This window comes from Epinephelus lanceolatus, chromosome 10 (genome assembly GCF_041903045.1).
Source record: "Epinephelus lanceolatus isolate andai-2023 chromosome 10, ASM4190304v1, whole genome shotgun sequence".
NCBI lineage: Eukaryota > Metazoa > Chordata > Actinopteri > Perciformes > Serranidae > Epinephelus > Epinephelus lanceolatus.
In genome coordinates this window covers 17,147,399-17,161,209 of record NC_135743.1, presented here as the reverse complement: position 1 = coordinate 17,161,209, position 13,811 = coordinate 17,147,399, and the positions used below count along the sequence as shown (strand labels likewise).

The 13,811-nt window shown below is 46.9% G+C and overlaps 1 protein-coding gene across 1 annotated transcript in view; it reads left to right on the top strand.

Moving 5' to 3' along the window:
- LOC144464416 (hemicentin-1-like) overlaps positions 1-13,811 on the top strand; it is a 25,626-nt gene extending 11,815 nt beyond the window's left edge. Inside the window, exons 11-18 of the mRNA XM_078171213.1 lie at positions 551-826; positions 1,154-1,420; positions 1,523-1,807; positions 5,342-5,596; positions 5,687-5,807; positions 13,056-13,087; positions 13,222-13,302; positions 13,417-13,811. Of these exons, the coding sequence (XP_078027339.1) occupies positions 551-826; positions 1,154-1,420; positions 1,523-1,807; positions 5,342-5,596; positions 5,687-5,807; positions 13,056-13,087; positions 13,222-13,302; positions 13,417-13,421 (1,322 nt within the window). The 3' untranslated portion in view covers positions 13,422-13,811. The remainder of the gene's footprint in view (positions 1-550; positions 827-1,153; positions 1,421-1,522; positions 1,808-5,341; positions 5,597-5,686; positions 5,808-13,055; positions 13,088-13,221; positions 13,303-13,416) is intronic.

The following is a 13,811-nucleotide window of genomic DNA, read 5'->3' as shown; positions in this document are numbered from 1 at the left end:
TGTTTGTGCGTTATATTTCAAGATCAAAACTATCTGTGCAAACAATGTTTCTTTATCTTAAAACCCATCTACTGTATGCACTCTTTGCCCCTCCGCTGCTTTTGACCTATTGTGTGCACTCAGACAACGTATGCATTGGGAACGCACACACAGCACACCCTGAAATCCGACACATAATTGCAGTGATGGCTGAGAGAAAAAGGAAAATGCCTCGGCATCCAGACCCCTGACACAGAGGCAGAATTCACTGGCAAAGTCTTTTCAGAGGGGCTCAGGCAAGAAATATCCAGCTAGTGAAATTTAGTGAAACTGGATCTGCCAATGTTTTTTCTGATGACTGGGTAGATTATTCCTAAGAGGTTATTAGTTTTGTTGTTTGATGAAGAATTAGTACAGAGTGTGATATCCTTTGCTGAATGTAATGCAATTTTAATGGCTGTCTTGCTTGCAAAACAGGAAATACTGTACAAGTCAGAGCAATTGATTTGTGCAATATTTTTATTCCCCAATTGATGACTCCTTACTTTTTTTTGTCTTTTTCTACCCATAGCTCAAATCTCCAATGTTGTAGTGACTCCCAGCGCCACAGAGTTGTTAGAGCTGAGCTCAGTCTCTATGTCCTGCTCAACCTCTGGATCTTTCCCCACTTTCCTCTGGCTGAACGACAGCTCTGAGGTTACAGCCAGCGACAGGGTTCTGCTCACTGATGGAAACTCCACTCTCACGATAATTAATGTCACACGCTACGACCAGGGACCATTCTTCTGCCATGTGTTCAATAATTTCAGCAATTACACCAGCGATCCAGTGACACTCTACATCAGCTGTGAGTCCTCTTTAATGTTACAGCATCTGCATGCAAAAGCTACACAGACCTTGAAATTCGCTGCTTGATTCATGATTATTACAGCCATCTTGTCAGGAGTGGTTTGGTTTAAATTACTTATTGTGCACCTTGCTGTTTGATTGTTGCAGTTTGGCTGATAGTGAGAAAATGAAAGCTGTGCTTAGTTTAATGATGCAGCTCAGTGTTTGAACGGCATCCTTAACAGTAATGACCCTTTCACACTGAGCCAAGCTGGATGCAATCTGCAGCTTGTCTCACGCTAATGTTCTTTTATTAGTGACTATATCGTTTTGTCTTTTTCCACAGTTGGCCCAGAAAATATTAATTTGAAGCTGTCTCCACCACAAAAATACTTTAAGGTAGGGTCAAACATAAACATGACGTGTTCAGCTGACTCCAGACCCGCTGCCCAATTTATGTGGTTTCTGAATGGAAGCCTGCTGTCTGATACTGGACCAGAGTTCAGACTGATGGACAGTCAGATGAATCACAGTGGACGCTACAGCTGTCAGGCCTATAACAGCAAAACTCTGAAATATGAAAAATCTAAGCCTGCAGCCATCTCTGTACGGAGTAAGTTTGAATACATTTAGTAAGTTATATTGTCACAGAGCAATGGGTTTACATTTAGAAAATGTGGCTTTCTGCTACCCTCTTTTTATTTTTTATCCACAGCACCAATCTCCAATGTGATGGTGACTTCAAACAACTCACACTTGGGCCTGTTCGAGTTCAACAGCTCTGTCCGTTTGTCCTGCTCCGCCTCTGGATCCTACCCCTCTTTCCTCTGGCTGAACGGCAGCTCTGTGGTTACAAAAAGTGACAGAGTTCAGCTTACTGATGGAGGCGCCACTCTCACTCTAACTAGAGTGCCCCGCTATGACCAGGGACCATTCAGTTGCAACGTGTCGAATGGTGTCAGCAGTGAAATCACCCAGCCAGTGAATCTTTTCATTCAACGTGAGTATATGACAAAGGGACTTGTGCTACACACCTTCCCTGAGTTAAGATGGCAATTACTTTCAGGTTCCACAGAGACCTCAGCTGGCTCAGTGGCATTGACAGATCTAAACCACATCTATGGATCTGATGCTCACAACCAATGTCCAACCCTACAGCCTGAAACCCTCAGACTTAAAGAACAGTGTGTAGGATTTAGTGGCATCTATTGGTGAGGACTGCAGATATCAAACAGCTGAAACTTCTTCCGTGTGCCAAACGTGAACTCCCAGTTAAAATTCCTTCAACGTTGTTGTTTAGGAGGGTTTTACCATGAGCTGAGTCATCCACAGACATCTCTTCCTCTCCAAAACAAACAGAGCAGGTGATTAAAACCGCTAAAAACACTGAGTATAGCAATTCCAAGGCACAAATTAGTGTTTCTCTGATCTTGGTCAGCTCGGCGTAGACAGGTCGCTAGCCCAACAACTGCTAATGTATGCTCAACTTTTTTCTTTAACTTGGGATCCTGTTCATTACAGGATTTATCCATCGATCTGTTCAGGTCAGCTCTAATCAGAACGACTGTTCAGTTATCCCCCTCGCGACTCATATCTCCACAAACTGCCTTTGAGTGGGGAAAAAGTGATTTAAACCGATAAACACACTGAATAAAGCAGTTTCAAGTTGGAAAAATCAGTGTTTTTCTCACACAACTCATCATGGAGAGGCTGCTACCTACGGTGGCCGATGGGAAAACACAAACGGCCCCAATCTGAGGCCAGTGTGTGATTTGGCTGTTCTGGGCTGCTGTAGAAACATGGTGGGGCAATGCGGCGTATTCAAATATCACAACATTTTTGACCAAATACCTTGATATCAATATTGCCATGGTATTGTAGGATTGAGAGGTGCTTTGAAATAAATATTCATACAATGGGCTTTTTGACAAATAATCACTAGTAATGTGGATATAATGACTAAGTGAGGAAAGACAAATAATAGAACAGCTAGAACACTCTGGTAAGTTCAGAAAACCACATCGCTTTACTGTAATGCAGCTTTTAAAACAGGAAAAGACAACACCTATGATTTTATATGTAAAATCGAAGACAAAACCTAGTGTCATATCACGACATTGTGGTTTAGTTTATATGTAGAAATAAGTGTTTGTCCCTCATTTCTAGAGGTCACTATTGTAGACCTATTATTAATAGCAATGTCATCAATTATCAGTCACACATTATCTTCATAGACCAAATAACTAGACTCAGTGCTCATTGCAATGTACCTGCAACCTGATCTAAGGGTAACAAATTATGAGTGTAAAGTGTGCTTTAACCACACGGACATAAAATGAGGGTCTTATATGCGTGCTTCAGTGATCTGAAGACTTTATTTATACCTTACTGCGACTGTACATACAGAACTACAACAATACAAAACTGTTCAGCCATGCATTGTTACAGAAATCTACTACAGTCAGAAGCAAAACATTGTGAAATGCGTCACAGATAACAAAATTAAACACAAAACTCAAATCATTATCACCGTCACCAATTCTACCTGTGTACTATGAAATGTCTGAAGTTGTAGCCAGCATAAAAACAACCATTTCCATTTGACAACCACCATTATGAACCACCACTGACAACAAAACACACTGCAAAACACGTGTAACACCGAAATCTGTGACCCCTCTGGGTCCAACTGAACTAACAGCCCACATGGCTTATTATCATCAATAATGTAAGAGGAAAACAGGGGCTGGTACACACATTGACAATGACACGATACACACATTGTCCAAACAACAAAACAGCTAACGTTAGTCAGTTTAAACAAAGATGTAACGTTACTCACCGGTCAGAAGCCCCGTTCAGTCTGTGGTCCTGATACGGCGTTAACAGTAATCCAGTTTTTCTTTCAATATGGCGCTTCGCCAGGTGAACTTCATCCCACACTTTATCGTTATCGTGTTGTGGCGTTTTTCTGCATCACAGTCAACTTTCCACGCTTGTTTGTACTCACGGAACAACAAACCCATCCATTACAGACCACACAACATGTTCGTTTGCGAGCTTTGACAGCCGAACTTCAACAAACGTCTCTGGCACGTGATCGTTGAGCGACCAATCACAAGACGGGATCATGGGGCGGCTTTGCGTGAAATTAATACAATCATTTCTTTTTTAAATGTGAATAAATTTTGTTGTATTCACTTCCAAACAAACGATTGATTTAAAAAATGTAATCTGAAAAATCTGAAAAATAAAGGAAATTGGTGCGCTCGACCTTTTTGGAGGAGGTCGAGCGCCCCCTGCCACCGCGCATGCTCGTAATCGCTTGGCTAATGTACACAACAAATGCCATAAGCTTGTAATAACGTTAGCATGTGATATGTGTTTGGAAAACATGTTTCGTATAAGACAGTTGTTTGGTCGGTGAACTCTGTGAGTTGTAAGTGACCCAAATTCTGAAACATTACATTTGTTACATGTTGCTGTTGTTCCTGGCCTCATAGTAGAGGTAGGCTAGCGGCTAGGCTAATTTCTATAATGTAAAATGCCATAGGCTTGTGCTAAAAACATTAGCATGTTGTATTTGTGGGAAAAATGTGTCCAGCAAAAGACAAATACTTTGTCTGTAAATGCTGCGAGTTATAGTGAAGCCGATTTGTGTACTTGTAGTTGAAATTGTCGCTATTAATCCATGTTTAATGTGTGTTTTGGTTGTTTTGAGTCAACTAAACTTTGCAGCACTTCACAGAAATAATTAAGAATTTTTTTTAGTATTTTCATTTATTTTTGCTACTTTATACTTATACTCTACCACACTTCAGAGGCAAATATAACCATTTACTCCACTACATCTATCTGATACATTGCCTTACTAGTTATTTTGCAGATTCAGTAATAATAATAATAATAATAATAATAATACAAAATAAAATAAACAAATGAATGGTAATTTATGAAGATAAGACCTTATTGATCCCCAGGGGTACATTCACAAGCTTGGTTAAATTGAGCTCCACCTTTACCAGATGCAATATTGAAGTGATGAAAACATTAATTTATCAATGATGATTATGATCCAGTTACTGTATATAAACTATATCATTCTGGAGGCGACATCTTGCTCAACTACTAAAGCATGCACTGTGTCCTAGAATAAAGGCAAAAGCCCTAAAGAATAACCTTTAAATATATCATTCTGAAATGGGACATTCTGCACAGTGAGCACTTTTAACAAGTACAATTTTAATTGCAAGACTTTTACTTAGAGTATGTCTGCATAGGAGTGTTGCTACTTTTACTTTACCTACTTCTAAATGTGATTCACAGTCCCGTATACGTACAGCTGTTCTCAGCAAATTGTTCATTATCAGCACTGGCCCACAACAGTATGAGCTTTGTAACAATAGGTTTAATCCTGAAGACCGAAAGCAAAAAATAAAACACACAAAATAAGTATGATGGAACCATCAAAAGCCTTTACAATAATACAGACACACTGCAGTAACTTAAAACAATCTGATTGGTTGTGTTACAGATGGACCTGACAACATGGCTATCACAGGACCCAGTTCAGTGCGTGTTAGAGATTTCACAATGCTTTACTGCTCCACGATGTCTGTACCATCACCAACGTTCATCTGGCTTTACAACGGGAGGCCAACCAATGTCCGTGAGGCTGCGTTCGTCATAAAATCCATCAGACCCTTTGACGGGGGGACGTTCACCTGCACTGCTGTGAACGCTGTTACAGGGCTGAGTCAATCAGTGAGCCACGAGTTAACTGTTGTAGGTATGTAACAAAAAAAAAGAAAAACTGTATATCTATGTGTGTTTTGGAGAAATGCATTAAGGATCCTCTTGGGTGTTTTTTTTCCTTCAGATTCCTTAGACTGTGACTGCTCAAGTGCTGCTGGGAGAGCTACCATCATAACAGCTGGATGCTTTCTTCTTATTGCTGTAGTTGGTGGAACAATTGTGTATGGCATGATAAGGAGGAACAGGTAAGCATAAAACAGATCATGAGTTCTGCTGAAAAAAGCTCCTTAGTGGCCAGTGGTGGAATGTAATAGGTACATTTACAGTAGTACTGTACCTAAGTACAGCCTGGAGGTACTTGACTTGAGTATTTCCATTTTCTGTTGTCTTAAATATTGTACTCTTTACTCCACTACATTTATCTGACAGCGATAGTATTTTATGTCAAGATTTAACATGTAAAATATATGATCAGTTCAAAAAATGTTATTCATTCTTAAAATGACATAATAGTATATTAATGAGTTAAAATCAGTTCTACCATGACAACATTAAAATGCTGCTTACATAAATGCATCAATAATAATAATTCAGTAATACATAATACTCCACAACCCAACCATCAGAAAAAAACGTTGGCATTGCACGTTTCTGCAAACCACAGATTGTTAATTTTAGACGTCATAATGTATAGCAGTGGTTCCCAACTGGTGGGTTGCAGGTCCATTCTGAATGGACCGCAAGTGACTCGCAAACGTGTCGCAGAAGTTTGTGAAAAACACACTTTATTTTGAAGTGAATGGAATTTCCGGTACAAAGCTTTTATTTTAAAGTGCTGTTTCCTGCTGTAGAGTGTGTGAATAATGGACAGCAAACTAGCTCGATGACATGGCCAAATGCAGTTATGACACTCAGTATAATAGACTGAGTGGACCTTGAACTGATGACCAAGGAGAAATCCAGACTCGTGGCTGGACCAGTTGGGAGCCACTGCTGTAGAGGATACACTGAAAGTTAATATTTCAAAAGGGTTAATGTGTGGTTAAATTTAGGCACAAATACCACATGATCACGGTTACGAACAATCAATGTTTTGGCTTAAAATACCCACTTTTGGGAGCACGCTGGAAGCACAGCAATGTCTCTGTGAAAAACACTCTACTGGTGGAAACTCGGTGACAGGTTGCTACAGAACACTTGCATTTGGAGCCTCTGGAGACACAGCACATGGTTTTGTCTTTTGTTGGACTTTAACAGTGGTCTGCAGCTTGGCAGGTGCCTCGCCAAGGTGCAACACCATCCACCATTCCTTTATCTCCAGAACACAAAGTCAGCTCACATACTACGTCACTTAAGACACTCTGATCCGACACATGTGCAACATGCAAGAGTAACACATTTGTGGTTTGCAGAAACATACAATGTCAGCATTGTCTTCAGGCGACCGGGTTTGCCTAATGAATACTTTGATTTTTTGATACTTAAAGTACATTCTGATGATTGATACTTATTTACTTTTACTTGAGTAACAATATAAATGCAGGACCTTTACATGTAATGGAGTATTTTTATACTGTGGTATGGCTACTTTTACTTGAGTAAAAGATCTTAATAGTTCTTCCACCACTGACAAAGGCTACAAGTATGTTATCTTGAATTGTACATATGCACAAGGTGACATAATTGTCCATAAAGTGAGACCACATGCACTTGGTTGTATTACCTAACATCTTGAGTAAATGCAATAATTTATTAGAAAATACTTAACTGAAACAATAGTTACTTTCTTTATGATAATAACCTAATGAATAGATGGTTAAATGGTTTATGAAATGCTGTTTATGACCTCTGTTTTGCTGATGAGCGAGAAAAACTGATTCACAAAGTAATACAATTAATAGTAATAAGTAACAAGTAATAAAATTCCTCAGAGGCCTCTGTCCCAGTCTCTTCATCCTCCGAGGCCGGTCCCGCATCCTCCTCCTCAGACCCAGATGCCTCAGATGCAGGAGGAGACCGAAGGTCAGTGTTGGGGCCCCCTTGTGCCGAGGTGATGTTGGAGGGCTGGTCAGGGTGTTGGCGATGGAACTCCCTGATGAGCCGTGCATCCAGGATCTGACGGGCCGGAACCCATGACCGCTCCTCCGGACCGTACCCCTCCCAGTCGACGAGGTACTGCAGGCCCCTTCCCCGGCGACGAGAGCGGAGCAAGCGGTGCACCGTGTAAGCAGGGTCCCCATCGATGATGCGAGGCGGTGGGGGTGGCCGGGAGGCGGGCTGCAGGTGGCTCTCCCGACACGGCTTTAGCTTGGAGACATGGAAGGTGGGATGAATCCGCATGGAACGGGGCAACTTGAGTCGAACAGCCACTGGGTTTATCACCCTCTCGATGGGGAAAGGACCGATGAATTTGGGGCCCAACTTCCTCGACTCCACCCTCAAAGGCAGGTCCCGGGTAGAAAGCCACACCTTCTGTCCCACCTGATAAGGGGGGGCCTGGGAGCGGTGACGGTTGGCGGCTGTCGAGTATCTGTCGGCGGCCCGTAGAAGTGCAGCCCTGGCCTGTGTCCAGGTCCGGCGGCAGCGGCGGATGAAGGCCTCCACTGAGGGACAGACGGTCTCTTTCTCTTGAGCAGAAAACAGGGGAGGCTGAAAGCCGTAAGCGCACTGGAAAGGGGAGAGTCCAGTAGCGGAGCTGATGAGGGTGTTGTGGGCGTACTCCACCCACAGCAGTTGCGAGGACCAGGAGGCAGGGTGCCTGGAGACCATGCAGCGGAGCGCCGTTTCCATTTCTTGATTCATCCTTTCTGACTGACCATTAGACTGGGGATGAAATCCAGACGTCAGGCTGGTGGAGGCCCCCAGGAGACGGCAGAATTCCCTCCAGAAGGTAGAGGTGAACTGGGGGCCTCGATCGGAGACCACATCAGATGGGAGGCCGTGAATCCGGAACACGTGTTGCAGAATCAGTTCAGCAGTCTCTTTGGCCGATGGAAGCTTGGGCAGGGGCACGAAATGAGCCATTTTACTGAAGCGGTCCACAATAGTCAAAATGGCGGTGTGGCCCCCTGACAGCGGCAGTCCAGTGACAAAGTCCAAAGAGATGTGGGACCAGGGGCGGTGAGGCACAGGCAGGGGTTGCAGGTGGCCGGCAGGGGCCTGCCGAGGGGCCTTGTTCTGGTTGCAGATTGGGCAAGCGTTAACAAAGTCTCTGGTGTCCTCATCCAAAGTAGCCCACCAGAACCGCCGTTGTAGGACCTCCTTGGTACGGAGGATCCCCGGATGGCAGGTGAGCCGGGAGTCGTGGGCCCACTGCAGAACCTCCGTCCTTAACTCCTGCGGGACGAATAGGCGGTCTTGGGGGCAGGAGCTGGGCCCGGGCTGGTCCTCCAAAGCAGCTCTAACTCGCTCCTCCACCCCCCAGGTGAGAGCGGCCATCAGACGAGAAGTGGGGAGGATGTTGTCAGGGCTGGGGGAGTCCTCTTCCCCGACCATGAACTGACGGGACAGGGCGTCAGGTTTGACGTTGCGGGAGCCTGGACGGTAGGAGAGAGTGAAGTTGAATCTGGCGAAGAAGAGGGCCCACCGGGCTTGACGAGAGTTCAGCCTCTTGGCCGAGCGGATGTACTCCAGATTCTTGTGGTCAGTCCAGACGAGAAAGGGGGTCTTGGTTCCCTCCAACCAATGGCGCCACTCCTCCAGTGCCAGCTTCACCGCCAACAGTTCTCGATTCCCGATGTCATAATTTCTTTCAGCTGGGGACAGACGCCGGGAGAAAAAGGCGCAGGGGTGAAGCTTCTGGTCCCTGGCAGCACGTTGGGAGAGGACGGCCCCCACCCCCACATTCGAAGCGTCGACTTCTACGACGAACTGTCTCTCGGTGTCAGGGATCAGGAGAATGGGGGCTGAGGTGAACCGCCCCTTCAGGTGCAGGAACGCCTCCTCGGCGGCCGAGGTCCACCTGAAAGGGACCTTGGAGGAGGTGAGGGCGGTGAGAGGTGCTGCCACCGTGCTGTAGCCCCGGATGAACCTCCTATAGAAGTTGGCGAACCCCAGGAATCGTTGCAGCTGTTTGCGGGAATCAGGGACGGGCCAGGAGGTGACAGCTGATACCTTGACGGGGTCCATCTCCATGCGGTCCCGGCCTATGATGTACCCCAGGAAGGAGACAGAGGGGGCGTGGAACTCGCACTTCCCGCCTTGACGAACAGTGAGTTCTCCAGTAGTCGCTGCAACACTGTCTGGACGTGATGAATGTGTTCTTGCTTGGAGCGGGAGAAGATGAGAATATCGTCTAGGTAGACGAACACGAACTTATTGAGCATGTCTCGGAGCACATCATTGATGAGGGCTTGGAACACAGCAGGGGCATTGGTGAGGCCGAAAGGCATCACCAGGTACTCGTAATGTCCAGTAGGGGTGTTGAAGGCCGTCTTCCACTCGTCTCCCTCACGGATCCGGACCAGATGGTATGCGTTGCGGAGGTCCAACTTAGTGAAGATGGTGGCCCCTTGGAGCAGCTCGAAGGCTGAGGCGATGAGGGGGAGAGGGTAGCGGTTCTTCACCGTGATGTCGTTGAGCCCTCTGTAGTCGATGCAGGGCCTCAATGTCCCGTCCTTCTTGTCGACGAAGAAGAACCCCGCTCCGGCAGGTGAAGAGGAGGGTCGGATGATCCCGGCGGCCAGGGCGTCGTTTATGTAGGTCTCCATGGCTTCCCTTTCAGGTGCGGACAGGGAGTAGAGGCGGCCCTTGGGAGGGACGGAGCCGGGAAGGAGGTCGATGGCACAGTCGTAGGGCCGATGAGGGGGCAGAGAGGTGGCCCTAGCCTTGCTAAACACCTCCCAAAAGTCGTGGTAGTCAGGGGGCACCATGGAGAGGTCTGAGGTGGAACGGGAGCTGGCCGGTGGCGTGGATGCCACTGCTGGTCTGAGGCAGATCTGTTGACAGGAGGGGCTCCATCCCAGGATGGACCCCGTGGACCAGTCTATGTGGGGGTTATGACGGCGAAGCCAGGGGTAGCCAAGAATCAGGGGAAGGTTGGGAGATCTTAGAATGTGAAACTGAATAGTCTCTTGATGTGTGCCGGACAGAAGCATCGAGATGGGAGTGGTTTGATGAGTGACAGTCCCCAGGAGATGACCGTCCAGGGCGCTGGCTGGCACGGGATGAGGGAGAGGGACCCTAATGAGGTCCAACTGGCGGGCGAGCTCCTCGTCGATCAGGCTGACGTCCGCCCCCGAGTCGATGAATGTGGCGAGGGTGTGGGACCCCCCTGGCAGCAAAAGCTGGACGTGGAACAGAGGTCTTGGGTCGGGGGCAGAGTTCTGGGAACGGCTCAGCAGAATGCCCCTCTTTACTGCTGAGCCCTCCCTTTTGCTGGACACCGGGAAACAAAATGGCCGGCCTGGCCACAGTAGAGGCAGAGATTTCCCCAGCGTCGTCGCTCTCGCTCCTCTGGCGTTAGGCTGGTCCGCCCCACCTGCATGGGCTCCGCCCCTCCATGTATGGGTTCAGGAGGTGGGACAGGAGGGGCTGGGAGTCGACGTTGACGGAAAGATGGCCGGTGATCTCCTCCCTCGTGGCGTTGTTCCCTCCTCCTTGTCTGAATCCGCCTGTCCAGCCTCGTGGTCAACTCGATGAGTCCGTCCAGGGAACTGGGGAGGTCGAACGAAACCAGCTCATCCTTCACGTACGGAGCCAGCCCGTTGAGGAAAGCGTCACATTGGGCGGCAGCGTTCCAATCACTGAGACGAGCCCGGGTCCTGAAGTCAATGGCATAGTCAGCAACTGTCCGATCCCCCTGCCTCTGGCTCATGAGACCCCCTGTAGCATCAGGACCCAGGGAAACGGGACCAAAAACCTTGCGAAGCTCCTCTGAGAAGGCCTGGAAAGAGGCGCAGGCTGGTGTGCCTCTCTCCCACTCTGCCGTTCCCCACAGACGTGCCCTTCCAGTGAGGTGGTTGATGGTGAAGGCGACTCTAGCCCCCTCTGTGGCGAAGGTATGAGGTTGCAGGGCGAACAGAATGGAACAGTTTGTCAGGAAAGGGTTGCAGCCCTCAGGATCCCCTGCGTAGCGTTCTGGCGCCCCCACCCGGGGCTCGGGTGCAGTGCTAGAGGACGGCCCCGGGGTCGGAGCAGGAGGGGCTGGAGCCGCAGCAGGAACGGCGTGTTGTGTCATGGCGGCCGCCATCTGTTGCACCTGGGCGGCTAGCGAGGTTAGCGCTCGTTCCAGAGCAGACGCCGACTGACGAGCCTCCGCCGCGTTGGAGGCTAACTGAGCCTCATGCTGCTGGAGCATGCCCTCCACCCGGGCTAGGCGAGACTGAGGTGAAGCAGGGTCTGCTGGGTCCATTTCTGGCCAGATTGTACTGAAACGGGTGTGTTTGTGGACCCAAATGCAGTACCAGGCTCGCAGGAACAGTTGGTAATGACTTTTATTAGCACCACAGCAAACAGGGAATGCAGCAGGCAGAATAAACACAGAATAAAGTTCGTTCTTCGGGCAAGTTGCCCTCACACAGTCTCTGAGGCTCAGATGAGGGAAAGAGATCAAGCTTACGGCAGCCAAAGGTGGCGAGGCAGACGCACCGTAGGCTGAAGTGCCGGCTGATCGTGCTGAGAAGTCGACGAGGAGTGAGCTGAGGCGAGGTCGGGAGCCGGTGGGGGGGTCGTAGCTAGAAGAGCCGTCAGCGAAGGCAGAAGCACCGTTGAGGAGCAGGCAGGAGGGTAGACGAGGCCGGGCGGAGGAGTCGAGACCAGACGAGCAGGCAGAAACCAGAGACGCTGAAGCAAAGCACGAGGTCGGGGACAGAAGGCAGGTGAGTTTACCGGGAGGCAGACGAGGGGAGCAGGTCGGGGACAGGCAGAGTTGGCACCGGGAGATCAGGCAGGAGAAGAACGCTGGAGAGTCTCGCATAATGCTAAAGAACAATCTGGCAGTGAGTGAAGGTGCTGGAGAGGCTTATATGCAGGGCTGGTTGATGAGCTGCAGCTGTGTAGGCAGGTGAGCAGAGTTGGGCTGATGAGGTGGGCGCGGCTGGCAGGTAGAGTGAAGCAGAGGGAGGGGGAGTGGAAAAACACTGCAGCAGAGTGGCAGGAGAGGACTGAGAGACAGGGATTGTGACAGAAATGTGTCTCTTAAAACAACACCACAACGCCACAAACGACAGCCTCAGAGATCAGTTTTGAATTAAAATAAAACCTCTGACACAATGGCAGCACCAATTAATAATAAAATGTCATGTTTTGTATTGGATTGACTTACTGTACACAGGGGTGCCTATTTTTCTGGTCACACACATAATTCACATGTGACTCCAGTTGACATTGATGAATATTTTTCTCACTGCAGTTGACACAGCCTCGTTATAGAGTTCTCCCGAAATATAACACATTGACTTTCTGTGGAAATTTGATTTTAAAGCTGGTTCAAGTTTGAATCATGTGTAACATGTGGCCATATTTTAACAACTCCTTCTTTTTTATTTTTTCAGAAACAGCAGCGACTATCCAGCACATCGACAAGGTTAGTATTCATCTGATCCAAGTTCTTTTCTTAAGTTACCATGTAGGACGATGGAAAGACTTATTTCTCAGTGATAAAACTGACGTAATGAAGTGACCTAATGAATTTATTTAAACTGCACTTTGACTCCTCAGAATCTCTGAGCATGAGGAACAGACGTTCAGATGTGTATAAGCTCTCAGTGACAGCACAGAATGGCTTGACTTCCTTTGACGGTGAGTTGAATGTGATCAAATTAAATTTAATTTTGAAGAGAGAGCGCCCGTGTGTTTGCCTTGAGTTGACAGTTTTGTATTTTTCTAACCATTTGTTATTTTTTCCTCCTGCAGCATGAACAAAATTAGGAAACACAAACACACATACTGTAAGAAGACGGCAGTGTTATTGTTTTTGTATTTATTTATTCAACCCAACCATTTTCTGCCTCCTTCAGATTACACTTCATTGTGCTGAGTTTGATGCACAGCTGCATTGCAACTTTTTGTGTAACCTGATTTTCTGATAATGTCTGATGGTTTGCAAGAATTAGTTCAAGATGAACACTTATTCTGAATATATGTAAGAAATTACAAAAGGAAAAAATGATTAAAAATATTTATTTATTTAAAGTAATATAGTAGTAGTAGCAAAATAAAAGTAGTAGTAGTAGTAGTAGTAGTACAGTAAAATAAGTTCAGTGTCTTTTATCATTCAAGACATGTTGTGTAAATATGTGTATATTCAA